The sequence below is a fragment of the Chelonia mydas genome, chromosome 23 (assembly GCF_015237465.2).
Source record: "Chelonia mydas isolate rCheMyd1 chromosome 23, rCheMyd1.pri.v2, whole genome shotgun sequence".
NCBI classification, from domain to species: Eukaryota; Metazoa; Chordata; order Testudines; family Cheloniidae; genus Chelonia; species Chelonia mydas.
Window position 1 is genome coordinate 8,713,727 of NC_051263.2, and position 19,399 is coordinate 8,733,125.

The window sequence follows — 19,399 nt, forward strand, 5'->3', positions numbered from 1 at the left end:
CCTCCCAGGTGGGGGGGGCAAGAAGGCACCTTGCTCGTTCCTCCAGCTGCTCACTGTTCGCTCTGGCCACTGCTGTTCGTTGTGCCACCGTTCACTCCATCGCTCTGTTGCCAATGGCCCTGCACCGTCACCTTCTGCTGCTGCCTGCCACCGTGACCTCTGCGAGTTGGTCTCTTGAGGTTCCACCCAGCTCTCAGTGATTTCCCCTGAGCTCTCAGTGGGGGAACCTCACAGCTAGTGCAGTCTGGGCTGTGTCTTCCACAGAAACACTGTCCCACAGCAGGACTAAGCACTTAGACCTGATTATCAGTGATTTCAGCTGCAGTGGTCACTTAACAGAACGAAAGAGACTATGGAGCCTAATCAGCTCTGTCTTTAAACAGTGGAGAGGGACCGGTCCCCACCCTCTCTCTTGATGCCCTCAATCAGCACAGGCTAAGTACAGTTCTACTGCCCTTTACTCATACAGTAAGAACAACATTTCATCCCCTCTCCCCGCATTCAAGTGATTGTAACCTAACCCCAGCCAAAATCTATCACTTGGGCATCACAGCTCTGTTTGCTGGATACCTAGGTAGATTAGGTGTGAATGTAAATACAATCTGGTCCTGAAGCTTTCCCCCCCAGCCCCTAGTTCATCACTAGCTGTCAGGGAGAGCTCATTTTGACTTTGCTTACAAATCATCATTTGAAATTATTAGGTTGGCCAACATCACCGAAATGAATGCACTGACACTGTCATAAAAAACAACAGCTGTATAAGGAAGCTAGTCTATGGTCATACTTTTCAAATCTATTATACTTTTTCAGATACACTGTATATGCTTTTAAAGTGTGTATTAATGTTTCAATTTCAATTCAAATTTCCAAACAGTCACTAAATTGGCATGTAACTAGTTCACAAAAATGGGAGGGGGGGAATTCGGGGGAGGGTGTAGGAAAATGACTGCTCCCAGCACATACTTCTCAGGCAGGAAATGGAATGACAGCCTCAAAACATAGCAGGACTTTTGTGGTTGTTTGAATCTTTTTCCCTGTTTGCGTGTTTCCGAACAATGTGACAGTAGTATCTGGGACACAGAAGGAAGAGAAACTATTGCACTGCCAAACGACTAAGAGTCACTAATCATAGCAGTTGGGTTATCCCCTCATGGAAATACTGAAGCTGCCCTTGCTATTCTGTGATCCTCCAAGGTAGCTGAACAATCAGTAGGGGACTTTCTGTTAGGATAACTGGCCCTGTCTGGAGGAAGGTGAAAGGACCCAAACCTACTTAGCGTTCCCGTCCAGGGAGCTTGAAGAAAGGAAGAAGTACTTCCTAACTTCCCCTTGTCTGACTGAGAAGTCTGAAGAACTATTCTCCTCTGTGGTCTCCCCAAACCATAAGGTCAACACAGGCTTTTCTACTACATCTTGCAAACCTTGATCCTAGGGAGCCCTTAACAGGTCAATGTAACAAACCGTATCTTCATGTCTAGAGTAGTAAATCTACAGTACCTTTATTTGAACGGTGTAAAACCAAAACAAAATGAAAAATGTTTAAGAGGACACAATCAGTAACCATTGGAACAGCTTACTGAGGCAAGTGGTCATTTGGAGTCTTTAAATTAAAATTAAAACTGAGTATCTTCCTAAAATAAACGAGGCCTCAACTCTCAGGGGTGACTGCGAACGGGTCGGGCGGGGTGCGGGGGTGAGCACACTCACTCTGCTCTTTGGGGTAGATGTGAGGGGGTCCCAACACTTTTTTGCTTGTAGACATGGAATCATGCTGTGTTAATGGTCGAGAACCATGGACCTAGTTCACAAAATACAACGTCCACGTAAAAGAGAAGCTCCAGAACTAGAGCCTCAAGGTATTAGGACTGATAGTGTTCACTCATATAGAAGGGGGAAATAATTTCCTGCGGGAGTCTCTGATCTGTGTTATGCAGGAGGTCAGACTAGATGATCATAGTTGTTCCTTCTGGCCTTAAAAATAAATTAAAACACATCTAGCTAGGAGTATCAGGATGCAATTCAGGCTGAATTGGGAAAAACCTTTTGACCATGAGACCTATCAGACTGTGGAATAAGTTCAAAGAATAGTGGTGGAAGAAGCTTGGAATATTCAGAATTAGATGAGCTAAAACACTGCAGAAAATAGAATAGGGAACAATCCTGTACTAGCCCCAAGAGACAGACTTTTGAAATGTTTTTTATTGGCTATCAAGAACATGAGCTGAGGAACAAGGGATCAGAAAGCACTTTGTTTTGAAGATCCAAGTTCAGCACAACAGAGAATAAATTCTAGAATAAAGTAAAGCAGTCTTACCATGCTCGACAGCACAGCTCCCCATTTTCCCATCACAACCTAAGGACGTATCTGGTAGAGCATGAACAAATTCTGTCTTTAGCCCATTAGGAAGTGGAGTTTCATGAACTGTATTCTCGCATGGCCCAGAGTTCATCTTTTCTGAAACTGATCCAGGGGTTCCTGCTGATGGTGCATTTTCCAACTTGGCTGCCAACTTGGAAACAGTCCCATTTGCCTGCAAGTCCAAAAATTCAGTCTTCATAGGTAGGGTTTGAGCCATCAGTTTAGACTGTTTCACTGCATTGCCTTGCAGGTTGCTGATATTCTCCTTCAGCCGTGTAGTGTTTTCTGCTGTTTTCTCTGGTAGATTTTCCACTCGTGTCACTACAAAGATTTTATGGCCTCGCCCAGGACTGGAAACAGAAATTCTCCTCTCATTTTCTTGAGTGTTAGCATGTGCCTGAGCCCCTGGTATAGTCCCAATGCTTCCCCCTCCTTTGGGCTCACACTTTGTTTCTTCAGTCATGTTTGAAGGGGCACTTCTGTCCTCTGAGCTAAATGCATCCCTTGTCTTTTCAGGAGAAAGAAATGACTGGGGCACATTATCTACATGAACAGAATCATTTTGTTTCTGTGATTTACTGAGATCTTTAGTCTCTAACCCAGGGTCTACCTCATCATCTGTGTCAGAATCTGAATATATCACCCCATCTTTGTCACTGTTTATTGCCTTGTCTGTATGCCTGTTCTCTTTGGACACCAAAGTCTCCCCCACTTCATCTCCTTCAGGTGTTGCTGCTGTGTCATCACCTTGGCTGTTTTCCACAGGTCCCTCCTCAATCGGCTCAGTGATGGTGATCTCTGGCATAGAGGCAGATTGCTGAAGTTTCTGTTCTTTCTCCTCTTTCTCTTTGGCCAGAATAAAGTTGCGCTTGCAACCATTTTGGATTTCAGCTAAAAGAGCCTTCTGGGTTTCAATAAAACTCTTCACCTGCAAGAGAGAGAGAAACACTGCTGAAACTGCAAATAGTCTGAGATACAGCATATAGCATATTTACAGCTCTCTCGGCACGACTCAATCTTGGTGCAGAAATCCGTTTCTGCATCAATTTTAAGGGCTATCCAATTGCTTACGCACAGAATATGGGAACAGCGATAAAACTTTAACTCCACTTGGGTGGGTAAACCAACTAGTAAACTTCAGCAAACATCTATTGCAGTTATAAGAATAATCGGTCCATCTACTGTATTTGAATGTACTTGATTAAAAGCAAGGAGACTTTGTTAGCAAAGCCAATAGGTTTTGGCTTTAAAAGGTAGTAAAGCTTTCTCATTAAGTGACTACAAGAAATAGTCTGTTTTGCTTTCCTGCCTTGATACAAGATGGAATGAGAAAATTACGTATTTGTAATTGCTGTTCTCCGAGGAGGACTCCTTTTTAAATTGTAACACTGAGGCAGGATGGTCTCTCACTGTGTTCAAGACCCAGTGCGATGGGAGGACCCCCACTCATCCTGATTTGGGGTCTGATTTCAGTGCCATCGCAATGCAAATATTAAAAAAATAACAGGTCAAATCACTCCCATAGGTATAGAAAGGACTGACTAACTCTGTGGAATGACTGGTGGGCAAGTGATGTCATGGGTATCTTTAGAGAACAATTATTACCAGTAAGTAACTATCATTTTGCTAAAGATACAATGACAAACACCACACTGTAGGAAGCGTAGCCAAGGCTAACACATCTTAAAATAGCCAAAATTAACATTTTTTAAAGGTATAAAAAGGTATACATCGAGGTTTTGAAGGATATAGGTATACTGAGAGACTTCGCTAAGAAATTGGAAAGAAGATCATAAAGGTATTCCAAAAACGGAGTAAAAAATAATAAAAGATCAGAGTCTGGATGCCCCTAGCTCAGAAAAATTCTAACAGATCAAATTTTGATTCCTATCTAGAGGCCTAATCATGTTCCATGGCCTGCACTATACAGGAGGTCAGACTAGAGGATCACAACAGTCCCTTAGAATCTATGAATCAAAACAGTGGTGTTTGTTGAATGCATACAAAGAATTCCCCTGTGGCTGCCTTGAAAATTTCCTGGATGGGAACAGATCAAGTCTGCTGAAGCAGACTTGTGCCATACACAACGAGCCTCAATATGACCTTACAGTGAGAGAGAGTCTCGCAGCCATTTAAATACATGGCTTTCTCAGAGAGCAGAAACTACAGAGTTGGCATTAAGTGAGAAAAAGCTTGGTGGATCGTCTGAGTAGATAAGAATCCAAAGGACCTTTTTACAGCTTGTGAAGAGGAGAATCACCTGGACAGGTACACTGATATGGAAAAACATTAGCAGAATGATTGACTGATTAACTCCATTACCATGATATGACCCACTGGAGGGTGTGCAGTCACCAGAGTCTACAGCAAGCTCATTTGCTGTGTGAGCAGAGTCAATGCCACCAGGAAAATGACTCTGCATATTGGAAGCCTGAGCTGAAACGCAAGTGCTCAAAAGGAGCTGTCAACAGCTTAATTAGGACCCCATTAATACGCCATGACATATTATGTGACATGACACTGGGAGCTTTCCAATGGGAGGTTTCAAAGTAACAAGCCCCTGATGAATGTGACAAAGGACAGGCCTACCTTCAACATGTTGCTGTGGCAGATGAGAGAGCCAGGCACAATGACCCTGGGGAGCACAATGACCAAAAAAAGACACCCAGAAGTTTATATCTCTGCTAGACCCAGCATTAGAACACTGAGTTTGGGAGGTTCCTGCTTTGGTTGTTTATAGGAATGGGCTTGGCTATGGTGGGAAGCTTTAGAGAGGGAATGAATATTCTCTGAGACGTAATGTCAGTCTAGAACCACACAAAGGTCATAGGCACAAAAAATGCAGTCCAACTTACAGACTCCTTTTTCGGTTCCCTGTCTAAGTCCAGCCTGAGCAGAGAATGATTGACCTTCAGTGCCAAGGACAATGCCATCAGACCCCCCGTTTTAATCTCATTCTCCCGCAGGTCTAGTCGAAGGAGTCTTGGACTCTCTGCAATGAATTCTGCTACTGCCACAGCACCTGCAGGGGAATAAAGACCTCCGATGATGAACCATGACAACGGAAAAGAAAAAGAAACTGGCTCACAACATGCTCCCCATAAACAACAGAGAAAGGTTCTTACTTGTGTACTTTAGACCAGTGCTTCTCAAGCTACCTGATGTGGGGGACTGGCTTTTTTTTTTTCCAACGTGCGCACAGACCAGCAGCCGATGGCTCGCGGACTGGCACCAGTCCGCAGACCGCCACTTTGAGTAGCACTGCTTTAAGGCTTAGTGAGATGGGGCCCATTTCTCATTACAGAATTTTGTCCAGATTCTTGCTATTGTAACAATCTGCTCTACAAAAATCTAAGTATTAACTCTATTTGTTTTCAATGAATTGAAAATACAACATCCTGGTCACCCATAAATAAAAGACCCCAAGGCACTTTCTGCCGAGTAAAGGTGTTAGCACTGATGCTCTGGCTGTATTTCAATTTTATAATGCCATTTTGCCTTCCTACATTCCACCAATTGCTACAGTTTAAAGATGACAGGTTTCAGAGTAGCAGCCGTGTTAGTCTGTATCCGCAAAAAGAAAAGGAGGACTTGTGACACCTTAGAGACTAACAAATTTATTTGAGCATAAGCTTTTGTGAGCTACAGCATGCATCTGATGAAGTGAGCGGTAGTTCACGAAAGCTTATGCTCAAATAAATTTGTTAGTCTCTACGGTGCCACAAGTCCTCCTTTTCTTTTTGCAGTTTGAAGATGGTATTCTTCACTTCCTGTCATAAACCCAGGTGTTCTTTTACGCATTGTTAAGCGGATGTTTTCTAAACCAAAAGTACCTGACTTTCAGAGGGGACTCAAGTGTTTCCTGTATATACAGTTTATATAGAGTGGGATCCTTTAAGATGAAAGAAACTATAAATCTAACATAGCAACTGACAATTTTCATATTCCCATCAAAGTACAGTTTGGAAAACTCATTCATACATACCAGTAAGTTACTACACGGATTCCAAAACATCTAGATGCTTCATAAGCAAATAGATTGTAGGCTCTTTGTGGAAGAGACCATGTCTTCTAAGACTTTAAGAAGAGGTTACTCACCCTGTGCAATAACACTGGTTCTTTGAGATGTGTCCCCCTGAGGGTGCTCCACTCTTGGTGTGCATGTGCCCTTGATCAGAGATTTTCCTTAGCAGTGTCCGTTTGGCCTGCACATGCACCACTGGTATCCTCATGCCCTTCACCAAGGCTATGTTATTCTGTATGGGTCAGTTCCTTCTGCACCCCCATGTCTCAGAAGCAACTCCAAAGCAGAGAAAAAGAGGGTGGGTCGTGGAGCACTTATAAGGACACACATCTCAAAGAACCACAACTACTGTACAGGGTGAGTAATCACTTCTTTTCTGAGTAGTGTCCCTATGGGTGTTCCAGTCTTGGTGACTTCCAAGCAGTATCCCCAGTAGGAGGAGGGGGCTTCAGAATGGAGTCCATCACAGAAGAGAGATCTGCATTGCCAACTGTAGCATCAGACCTGGAGGCATCCACCAAGGCACAGTGTCTAAAGAAAGTATGTACCGAAGACCATGTAGCGGGTCTGCAGATTTCTGGAATGGGAACATTTTTAAGGAGAGCTATAGATATAGACTGTGATCTGGTCGAGTGTGCCAAAATGCTGGTGGGGGGTGGAATGTCGACAGCCTGGTAGCAAACTATAAAACACTTGGAAATACATTCCGAGAGTCTCTGGGTAGAAATGGTGGAACCCTTAGATTTGTCTGCAATCAAAAGAAATAGTCTATTGGATTTACAGAATGGTTTAGTTCTATCCAGACAGAAGGATAACGCCCTCTTGACATCTAGAGTGTGGAGAATAGTCTTCTGGTTGGAAGCATGCAGTTTTGGGAAGAAATCCGGAAGGTATATGGTCTGATTCAGGTGAAATTCGAAAGTTACTTTCGGGAGAAACCTGGGATGCAGCCATAAGGACACCGTATCCTTGTGAAATGCTGTAAAAGGGGGATCTGCCATTAAAGCCTCAACCTCTCCGACTCTGCGGGCGGAGGTAATCGCCACTGGGAAGGCTGTTTTCTTGATCAGTTCAAGAGGGACCAGGTGGCCATTAGTTCAAATGGGAGCTTCGTGAGGCTTTTGAGAACCAAATTCAGGTCCAAAACAGACGTAGGAACCTTTACCTATGGGAGCAGATTCCCTAAGCCTTTCACAAATCTCGTGGTTGTGGGGTGAGCAAATGAAGAAAAACCTTCAATAGTAGTATAAAAGGCTGTTAGGGCAGCCAGGTGAACTTTGATGCAATTGAGGGACAATTTCTTAAGCTGCAACAGGTACTCCAGAATGAGAGGAACTGGGGCAGATTCAGAAGCAGTACTGTGGAGTTCACACCAGTGGCCAAATCATGTCCAGTTCTGGAGGTAAGTTCTGGTGGAAATTTTTCTACTATTTAATAGCACATGTTGTATCTCCGCAGATCAAGAGGGATCTAGCCCCGAGAACCATTCAGGGACCATGACTTGAGGCAAAGAATGACCAAGCTGGGATGTGTCAGGGGTCTGGCATCCTGAGAGAGGAATTAAGAGACAGTTGAAAGATCTATCAGAGAATAGAGAACATGGTGAAACAGTAAGGGAAAGCGCTTCTCTCGACCACGTCAGGACTATCAGAATGACTCTGGCCTTGTTCTGCTTCATCTTATCACCTTGAGAATGAGAGGCATCAGAGGGAAGGCATAAAACAGTTGTGGTTAGATGTTTGGCTGCATGTGTGTTTTCCCTGTGTGCTGCCCCAGCTCTGTGCAGACAGACAGCACAGCAGACCTTGAGTGAACTGCCCAATGACCACAAGATTTGTTAAGGTACGAAGGCGCCAGGCCAGGTTTATTGTTGATAAAGCACGGTAATAGCACCTTGCAGACTTTACAAAGATACTAAGACATGTATGCCTGTGACAATGGACGCTGCTTAGTGATGGCAGGACTTTCCATTCCCCCCCTTGGCTGGACAAAGATACTCCCTCTGAGATGCATTTTTATACCCTGATACAAACAAGTTAGTACTGCCTCTGACATACTCACTGCCCCCTGACGTGGCTAGTTATTACCTTGTACATATTGGTTCGATCAAAATATTTTTATTACGTAGAGTTATCCTGACGTTATCTTTTAGGAAGGGTCAGTGTGTTCCTGTTATCCTTGGGGAATGTTTTTGTACCATCCTTGATATTGGGGCGTTCTGGTACCACTTGATATTGAGATGTGTTTGCGTAAGTACTCTGTGCTTAGCACTTCTTAGGAACGTGTATTTCTGCAATATCAGCCCTGTTCTTGCCAGATTCTGTGAGCAGGTTCTGCCTCATACCAGGCCTTTGATACAAGGGCTTATGTCTCAGGCGCTCTTCCTACTACAACAGTCTGTCCATCCAAGACAGGAGGAAGGTGTCCCCCAGTGAACTGCAACCTAAACACCCCGCCGCACACCCACACATCTTGGACAAAATGGGTAGCATTTTTTGTTTGTGGGTGTGGCAAAAAGGTCTACTTCTGGAAAAACCCCAAGTCTGAAAGATTCACAGTAGAACCCGAGAATCAAACTCCCACGTGTATTCTTGGGGAAACACCTGCAGAGTGTGTTGTCCATGCTTTTGGTATGCTGGGCAGATACATTGCTGATATCCTTATGTGATGCTTTATGCACCAATTCCACAACTTCATTGTTTTGGCACAATCTTGCCCCTCCTTGCCAACTGATTCATGTAGGCCACATGGTCTGTCCTGACTTTGATGGATCTGTGTCTGATGAGAGGGAGGAAATGAAGACAGGCATTTCTGACCATTCTGAACTCCAGGAGGTTGATATGAAGGGTTGTCTCTTGTGGTCAGACCATCTGTTTTATTGGAATCAAAAGGTTTATTTGTGAGTTGTTTTAATAGTCCCCCTTATTTGCCATCTCAATATTTGGTGTGAAGAAGCTATCACCACCTCTCCTGCAGAATCCCTCAGGTGTTGCTTAGCCATCCTGCAGGAGGAAAGAACTCCAGAAATTCCATGGGAGAGGACAGTGGTTGATGTGGAGGGAAGGGGGGAACAGTGAGGTTAAAAGGGATGCAAGAGTCCAGAGAAAAATCCAAAAAAATCTGAGGCCTCCAATAAGGACTAATTAAGGTAATCTGAAGGCACCAATTCTAGTTACATAACTTTAGCGAAGAGCATCACTGAAGGTGAGCAGTGCTAATAGCCCCATCTGACTGACTAAGGTACAGAGAGACAAAACCATTTATTGGTGGGGCACTAGGACACAAGACATTCCCCAAGAAGTCGAGAGGCTTCACTTAATAAAGGTCGTAAAGTACAGAAAATTAAGGCGATTCAGTGAAGGAGGGTAAATGGAAGTCAGGACCTCGCAGGTCCCAGGCTCATACTCATTCCCTTCAGCCAACACAGAACTTCCCCAACCAGGGAGCTCTTGCAGCCCTTTTGCCAGATTCCTTTCCAAAACATTTCTTTGGCTCAAAGAACTGCTGGCGGGGCTGCAGCAGTTTAAAGAACTAGGAATCCCACTATGCAATCCATTAGTTCGAGATGATAATCTCATGCAGCGCTACTCAAAGTGGTGGTCCGCAGACCGGTGCCAGTCCGCGAGCCATCGGCTGCCGGTCTGCGCGCACGTTGGAAAAAAAAAAAATTGCCGGTCCCCCACATCGGATAGCTTGAGAAGCACTGGTCTCACGCATCCAGTGTTAACATCGTATTTTTAAATTAAGGGACCTTCAGACTGTATGTGGTAGAGAAAACATACAGATTAATATTCGTTAGTGTTATTAGCAAAACAAGCACTACACCTCAAGGATGATATACCCGCCAAATTTCTAGGTCAAAGGAATTCAGGAAATTTTGTTCTATCCTCCCAACTAAAAACACATCATCATAATTTTTTTTTCCCCCACAGTTGAAATACTGTATTTTCCCCACACTCTCCTAGCTTACACATGACTGGAAGGACTTCGGTCAAATTTCCAAAAATTCACCAAGATTCACAGACCAATTCAAAAGAGTTAGGAAAGTTTTGAGCACTTGAAACCAAGGGATTATATATAATGGAAATTGCTTTGCAATCATAAAAGGGACTAGCAAAGACAAAACATTGCATTTGGATACACAGAATGCCTGAAAAAGTCCGCTCCAATGCAAAGAAAGTTTTTTTCTGATTGTTTTCTCCCCCCCATAAAGCTTCAGGTCCTAGCTTGGTCGAAAGACTCTATGGTGAATGGGCAGGGCTGGCGCTAGGTTTTTTGCAGCCCCAAGCAAAAAATTTGCCACCCCCAAGTTCTGAGAGCGCAACTGCCCAAGCAAAAAAAAAAAAAAAAAAAAAAAAAATCCATGGGTGCTGAGGGAATTGGCTGATGTGATTGCAGAGACATTGGCCATTATCTTTGAAAATTCATGGCGATTGGGGAAGATCCCGGATGATTTGAAAAAGGCAAATATAGTGCCCATCTTTAAAAAAGGGAAGAAGGAAAATCCGGGGAACTACAGATCGGTCAGCCTCACCTCAGTCCCTGGAAAAATCCTGGAGCAGTTCCTCAAAGAATTCATTTTGAAGCACTTGGAGGAGAGGAAGGTGATCAGGAACAGTCAACATGGATTCACCATGGGCAAGTCATGCCTAAAAACCTGATTGCCTTCTATGATGAGATAACTGGCTCCGTAGATATGGAGAAAGTGGTGGACATGATACATCTTGACTTTAGCAAAGCTTTTGATACTGTCTCCCACAGTATTCTTGCCAGCAAGTTAAAGAAGTATGGGCTGGATGAATGGACTATAAGGTGGATAGAAAGCTGGCTAGATCGTCGGGCTCAACGGGTAGTGATCAGTGGCTCAATGTTTAGCTGGCAGCTGGTATCAAGCGGAGTACCCCAGGAGTCGGTCCTGGGGCCGGTTTTGTTCAACATCTTCACTAATGTTCTGGATGACTGGATGGATTGCACCTTCAGTAAGTTCATGGCTGACACTAAGCTGTGGGGAGAGGTAGATAGGCTGGAGGGTAGGGTTAAGGTCCAGAGTGACCTAGACGAATTGAAGGATTGGGCCAAAAGGAATCTGATGAGGTTCAACAAGGACAAGTGCAGAGCCCTGCACTTAGGATGGAAGAATCCCATGCACTGCTACAGGCTGGGGACCAACTGGCTAAGCAGCAATTCTGCAAAAAAGGATCTGGGGATTACAGTGGACGAGAAGCTGGATATGTGTCAGCCACGTGCCCTTGTTGCCAAGAAGGCTAACGGCATATTGGACTGCATTAGTAGGAGCATTGCCAGCAGATCGAGGGAAGTGATTATTCCACTCTATTCAGCACTGGTGAGGCCACATCTGGAGTATTGCGTCCAGTTTAGGTCCCCTCACTACAGAAGGGATGTGGGCAAATTGGAGAGAGTCCAGCGGAGGGCAACAAAAATGATTAGGGGGCTGGGCCACATGACTTATGAGGAGAGGCTGAGGGAACTGAGCTTATTTAGTCTGCGGAAGAGAAGAGTGAGGGGGGATTTGATAGCAGCCTTCAACTACCTGAAGGGGGGTTTCAAAGAGGATGGAGTTCAGTGATGGCAGATGACAGAACAAGAAGCAATGGTCTCAAATTGCAGTGGGAGAGGTCTAGGTTGGATATTAGGAAACACTATTTCACTAGGAGGGTGGTGAAGCACTGGAATGGGTTACCTAGGGAAGTGATGGAATCTCCATCCTTAGAGGTTTTTAAGGCCTGGCTTGACAAAGCCCTGGCTGGGATGATTTAGTTGGGGTTGGTCCTGCTTTGAGCAGGGGGTTAGACTAGATGACCTCCTGAGGTCTCTTCCAACCCTAATCTTCTATGATTCTATGATACCACAAGAGCCAAGAGTGACATTATTCCTGTAATTGTCATTATCAACGGCATTCTCAGTAATGACAAAAAGGTTGGGGGCTTCAATGATTGATCATCCTGAAAGTAACGATCCCTCAAAATACAGAAAGTCTGTTTTACCCTCGCATGTTAGTTTAGTAGAAGCCAAGCCTAATCGGAGCACAGAGCGGTTTCCAATGAGTCCATTCTTCAGATTACGAACACCTTCATTCCCAATGGGATTGTGACCAAGGTTCAGGGTCTCCAAACTCTGCATATGAGGCTGTGGACACAAACAGAAAAATAAGGTGAAAGAGATACGTTACAACAGAATGTCAGTGCAAAAAAGTAATGACCCTCACTCACATCAACACCTAGCAACCACAGATAAATAACGGACTCTCTTAGGCCCTTCCAAGTTCAAAATGGGAATTTCTTAGGGAGGCCCTATATTCCCGAGCATACAGAATACCACTGATTTCCAGGGCTGCTAGTTTTACAGACATTACTGTTTTGTCCATGCTTTTTATTTTTCAATCCCCACAGAGCAAAGGAGGCCTTGGTTACTGAGCTTGTGAAATTGACATTGGCCTGGTAGCGCAAACATGTGCCTTGGCAACCAATCCATTCCTTCAGCCTGTCACAGGCTGACTCCCTGCCCTACCTACATCCTCTGCATTAGTGCTAAAGCCTGCTCTTCCAGCATATACTGTCATGGCTTGTGCTGCCATGGGAAGTCTACATGTAACTTAGCCACACAACTACCTGCAGATGGCTACTGACCCAGCCTAGGCTGGCAGCCATAGTTCTCACCTTCCCTCCATCAGAGGTGGGCACTGGATCTTCACTGTGAGGAATGGGTAGAAAGGAGAGTCAATAAGGGAAGCAGAGGAGTGAGGGGAGATGGTAGGCGAGGAGGCAGAAAGACAGGAAGAATAAGCAGAGGAGAAAGGAAAACGAGAGAAATTACTAGCAGAGAGAACATAAGAAAAGATAACCCAGGTGGGCAGGAAAAGAGACAGCAAAAAGGTGGGGCTCAGAGCAGGAAGAGCTAGGCCTGCTGTTACTAAGGAGAACATACCAACAGGGTTGGGATGAACAGCAGAGGACATATAGCACTAAATAGTGCACTCTCATCCTGCCTTTTACTGTAACAGGCCCTATTTTTCATCCTCCTTGTATTCCTGATCCCTTGCAAATGCTGCCTCTCCAGTCTGACAGCTACCCTTTTCCTCTGAAAGACTGCTTGCCCTGACCCCTCCAATATGCTGCATTAATTCTCTTCATTTCTATGCAATAGAAATGCACTTCATGCAGCTGCACAAGAACATTGCATCCACCCACTCTGCAAGCATTAAATTGTCGATGGCTTGATTGGGCTATTGCAGAACAATTATGCCTAGCTCTAGAACACACATCTATAAGATAAGCAAATTGGACTGTTTATATCTTCCTCTCCTCTCCATAGGCTCCCAGTTTAGACCTCAAACTACTCTCTAAATGAGGATCATTCAAAAGCCGCTAATCTTCTCCCCCTGAAATCTACTCACCAGTGTCATCCCCATATAAGCCATGCCAGTGTGAGTCAGCTGGTTATTCCACAAAACCAGAGTGATCAGCCCTTTCCGTTGCTCCTTTAGGCCCTCACAGATGTAGGCCAAGCCTATAAAACAGTATCAGTTAGAGCGGATTTATTCAGTTGCTTTCAGCATTTTACAGGCCAGCACTTCAATAGTCACGATGCCAGCACAGTCTGATGTGAACACACAGATACTGTAGGCTTTAACAGCACTTTTCTTGTCTTATCTAATCCCTTCTTTTCCACAGGCTTTGAATGCTGCCGTCAGTAAACCACAAAATAGAACTTCACATACTGTGCTGGATCAAAAGAACATTACAGGCAACAGCATGCAGACAGGTCTCATTCATTTTAAGCAGCAAGGTGGCTACAATGAAAATTTCTCTCAATACAGAATTTTTATTACAAAAATAAAATCTTTATCCTCTCATGAAAGAGAAATTACTTAAACAGAGACATCCAAAAGCCAAATTCTGATTATCATGTAATAATTTAAATAGTCTGTTTTTAAAGTAGGTTGTGATTGATATTAGGACACAGCAGAATGTAAGTACAGTAGAGAACATTTCTGGTGTAGCTTTATAAAAGATACAAAATCACCAGTTTCTTCATTAACAGTCATTGAATTGGCAGCTTGTCTTTCACCATCCAGCAGGGGCTGGATCCCCCCGCCACAATTCCTCCAATCCACAGGAGGTGAGGTGGGGTGGGGGAAAGTATAGGCACCCTAAAGCCAGCCCCAACTCAGAGTCCTAGAGGTAATGTCGGTGTGTGCAGCTGGCTGTGCCTATATCTGGCTCCTTCCTCCACAGCCCCGTTTCCCCTTTCTTCTCCTCCCGCTGTCTTGCTCCCCTCACTCCCCCTCTCATGGCACCAGCCCCAGCTCTGCTTGTAAACACTGGCGAGGGACAGGCTCGCCACCACTGCACCAAAGTCAGGGCTGGCCACACTCAAGATTGACTCTTCCCGCAGCACCATCCTGTGGCCCTCTGGACTCACCTCGCAACTGAGCTCCGAGGACTCTCCTTGCCCATCCTGCTGCTGGGCAGCCAGGCATCTCAGCACCAAGCTGGCCCCAGTGCTACTGGAGGCAGGGCGTTGCCTGCCAAGCCAGGCTTTACACACTGGCAGTGGAGTGGCTCAAATTTCAGCGGGCTGAGCCCCCTCTAGCCCTAAATACCCGCCGCCTATGGTGAGCGGCCTAGAGAGCCTAGCCTTGAGCTGCATGGGTCCCCAGCCTCATGCTCCTTTGCCACCACCACCCCAGCTCACCATGCCTCTCACTGAAGTGTGACCTGGCCATCCGTCTGTCATGATGGAGAGACAACCGGGCCAAATTACAGTGAGTGGTGTTGCCAAAAAGTTGTGATTGTTGCAGTTTCCAAAACAAAAATTGTGGCCCATGATTTTCTTACAGACCTACTCATAACATGTCCTTATATACAGCTGGAGACCCACTCACATAATTCTGAAGAGGAAATGAGTCACTGCAAAGACCACAACAACTGGGGTGTGTTTCTGAATGTTCTGTCCTGTCAAGGGTGTGAAGTTTAGCCTCCCCAGAAGTTGAGTCAAGCTTGGGGAAGAAAACTAGGAGATGAATCAAATGGTACACGTGGAACTCAAACAACTGCAAGAACCTGAGATGAGGCCTGAAAAGGACCCTGTCCCCTGCATAAAGGGGACCCACCACAAAGGTCTGGCTCTCCCCTTCTCTTTGAGCTGATGGAATGGCTACCAGAAAGGCAGTCTCCAGAGATAAACTGTATAGGAACAGGTTGCCAAGGGCTCAATCCTGCTAATACTACACTGGAGGTTGCAAGAGGCTCCTCAACTGCAAAACCATGAATAAGGCCTTTAAAGAAACCTTAAGATAGTATGATGGGAAAACAGAGCAAGGCCCTGGATAGGATGGGGATGTGCAGATATTGATTTTAGATGGACCCTTTGGGGGCTGAAGAGTGGAGGGCTAGGTAGAGAAGAGCTCCCTCTGGAGGTTCTACCAGGCTCTTGACACCAGCAACATGCCAAACCTGCTGCCTGGTGGAAGATGCATATTGTGCATTAACAGAGGAAGAGGCAGAGAGTTGTCAACACGAGAACATTTATCTCTTTCTCAGAAACTCCAAGGTCTTCGAGGTTGGTAACAGTATTGGGTAGAGGAATGCTGCCTGAAGGAAGCCTGTGGTCTCACTTACTTGGTCCTTGGGCCTGGAATATGGGGCCCAGGGAGCACCAAGTAGTCCTAGAGTCCTTAAGGGGATCAAAGGCCCCACCTATCTTTCAGTTAAATCTCGGTGACCTAAAAAGGAAGGTCCTCAATAGCTGTTTGGACCTTACTGGGAATTTGTGACGATTGAAGCCAGGAAGATCTTCTCACAACCACCAAGGCAGCCAAGGTGTGCATCCAGTACAGCCTATAGGGGATGTGTGGGCTATCAGACACAAGGGTCTTTATCTCCTCTTGCGATTTGTGGGGTACCCCATCCACATATTGAGACAGTTTGTTTCAACTGAAATAATAGTATTTGACAGAAGTACTTGGTAATAAGCCACGTGCAGCTGGAAGCTGGCAGATGAATATACTTTGCATTGACAGGTCTACTCTCTTTGAATCTGATGCTTCGGCCTCCCTTGGACTGCCGATACCAGAAGCAACCCTGATACTCATATCCCTTGGAATAGAGTCTGTCAGCTCACTTGGATGCAATTGGGATGGATGCTGACATGTGCCATAGGTCTTCTGCAAGCTCCAACAGCCTCTCATTTATAGGCATGCTGAGCCTGCCATTCATGAAACTCATGGACATCTTGCTGCCTGAGAGACTTCTGCACTACTTTCTAGAGTCTCTGCCATGCAACTGAAGAGGTCCTGGAACGCCTTGAAGGCATCGACTGAAAGCGGCATACAAGGATTTAGTCTTGTTGGGAAAGGATAAAGAGATTGCAGTGGGGACAAGTTGCTTTTCCCCGTGTAGATGATGTTCATAGTCACTTCCCTTTTTTACCTTTCCAGGATCTGAAGCTGCACTAGCTGACCTGGCCACATGGGTTTAGACCGAACCCTAGAGGGGGCCGATGATGAAAGCTTGCTTGAATACAGCTGCACACCCCAGAGTATCCAACAGGAGCAAGGCTATGATGAGTATGGCATTCAGGTAGGAGATATGGAGAGGCAGGTCTGAGGAAGGATGTTCCTATGAGCCCTATGTCATTTCTTGATGTCCCTTACAGATCCCTCCCCAGAGTCTCTTCCTGACCCCACTGCATTACCCAAGGAGTGGAAGGAAGGTGTGAAGGGGAGGAGTGCCTACTATGCCCCATGGATATGAACAAAAGGAGTACACCTTTTCCAACGGAGGGGTCGTCCTGACTGGGTAGGGGGCAAAGTCTGCAGTGGAGATACGAGAGGTCAAGGTGGTACCAATGACTTGGTAGCTGACACTTAATTATCAACACCCTCAGCCTCTTAAGAAAAGGAAACTATTGTACTGTGCCCAGAGGCAAACCACTCTGTACCATATATGCCCTCGGTAATGACACATTAGGTACCAAGAACGCTGATTCGAGGTTGCTGGTGCAAAAACACCACGTACCGAAGGATCTGTGCCAAGAGACACGTGGCCCACAGGTTTAGTGGGTACTGCCACCATTCTCTAACAGTCAGTAGTGGGGCACCAAAAGAACCCTTCTCAGGCCACTGGCTGCCTCTCGGCTGTTGAGCTCAAGATGAGCCATTTATGAGTCTTGTGTAGGGTGACCTACGCCCCTACTCTACACTGGTGGTGCTCTTCCCTAGCCCTGTCAGAGGTTGTAGGAGCTGGAATGGAGGCAGACAACTGGGGCCTCTTCATCGATGTAGCCCAGGAACACAGGGTGGAATCTCAGCTTACCAGGGCGCTCACAGAGAGGGTGACTGGAAGACTGAGATCTTTGTGTGTCCTTCCTTTCAGCGTCCAAGATGATTTACATACAGTGCTTCAGGAGGAACAATTTTAAGCGGGCTTCTCTACCTTTCTGAGTTTGCTTAGAGAAGAATTGACATATGGTAAAAAGAAAAGGAGTACTTGTGGCACCTTAGAGGCTAACAAATTTATTTGAGCATAAGCTTTCGTGAGCTACAGCTCACTTCATCGGATGCATTCAGTGGAAAATACAGTGGGGAGATTTATAGACACAGAGAACATGAAACAATGGGTGTTACCATACAGACTGTAACAAGAGAGTGATCACTTAAGGTGAGCTATTACCAGCAGGAGAGCGGGGGAGGGGGAAAAAAAGCTTTTGTAGTGATAATCAAGGTGGGCCATTTCCAGCAGTTGACAAGAACGTCTGAGGAACTGTGGGGGGTGGAGAAGGGGAATAAACATGGGGAAATAGCTTTACTTTGTGTAATGACTCATCCACTCCCAGTCTCTATTCAAGCCTAAGTTAATTGTATCCAGTTTGCAAATTAATTCCAATTCAGCAGTCTCTCGTTGGAGTCTGTTTTTGAAGTTTTTTTTTTTTTTTTTGAAGAATTGCAACTTTTAGGTCTGTAATCAAGTGACCAAAGAGATTAAAGTGTTCTCCAACTGGTTTTTGAGTGTTATAATTCTTGACGTCTGATTTGTGTCCATTTATTCTTTTACGTAGAGACTGACCAGTTTGACCAATGTACATGGCAGAGGGGCATTGCTGGCACATGATGGCATATATCACATTGGTAGATGTGCAGGTGAACGAGCCTCTGATAGTGTGGCTCATGTGATTAGGCCCTATGATGGTGTCCCCTGAATAGATATGTGGACACAGTTGGCAACACGCTTTGTTGCAAGGATAGGTTCCTGGGTTAGTGGTTCTGTTGTGTGGTTGCTGATGAGTATTTGCTTCAGGTTGGGGGGCTGTCTGTAAGCAAGGACTGGCCTGTCTCCCAAGATCTGTGAGAGTGATGGGTCGTGCCACAAGTACTCCTTTTCTTTTTGCAAATATAGACTAACACGGCTGCTACTCTGAAACCTGACATATGGTACACACTGCTCAGGAATATGTCCTTCTCTGAAACACAGTAGGCACCTAGAGTGCCCATTATTACGTGGCACTGAAGCATCACACAAAGGACAGGTTTTAAATACCAAGTTTTGTTTCTGCCACTTTTCTAGAGCCCCTGTATGTGGAGGCTAGGATGTGCATTTAATCAAAAACTAGAACCTGACTAAACCAAAGATTTTTGTGTGTGCTGTCAACAGCCAACAAGACTTACCACCATTACAATCTAAACTAGCGCAGTGCACAGAGAAGCGGCGGACCCTGAAAGGGTTGCGTCTCACTGTCCGGGTGGTAAGAAGGAACTGAGGGATGGTGGGGCCCATTCTGTTCTTTGTATTCTTAAATGGCAGGAGCAGGGCGCATGAGGACATCTCGGGCCCAGGCACAGCCCCAGTGAATGCTGCTGGCCAAAATAGTCCAATCTCACACACGAGACACGTGCGCCAAGAGCAGAATCCACATGGACAAGCACAGGCAGAAGAATTTTAGATGATAGATGGATTTGCTGCTGATAAACTGGTATCCTGGCTTCCCCGCCTAACTCT

At 45.4% G+C, this 19,399-nt stretch overlaps 1 protein-coding gene across 4 annotated transcripts in view; it reads right to left on the reverse strand.

Moving 5' to 3' along the window:
- The window catches only part of PPP1R37 (protein phosphatase 1 regulatory subunit 37), a 161,636-nt gene that overhangs the window by 25,569 nt on the left and 116,668 nt on the right, over positions 1-19,399 (reverse strand). For 3 of the 4 annotated variants that reach the window (XM_037884721.2, XM_037884720.2, XM_037884719.2), the window contains 4 exons: positions 13,798-13,910; positions 12,389-12,530; positions 5,215-5,381; positions 2,315-3,287 (listed from right to left, as the gene is read on the reverse strand). In XM_037884721.2, the coding sequence (XP_037740649.1) occupies positions 2,315-3,287; positions 5,215-5,381; positions 12,389-12,530; positions 13,798-13,910 (1,395 nt within the window). Of the gene's footprint in view, positions 1-127; positions 300-2,314; positions 3,288-5,214; positions 5,382-12,388; positions 12,531-13,797; positions 13,911-19,399 lie in introns of those variants that run through there. The other variant, XM_043534477.1, reaches the window with a different exon arrangement.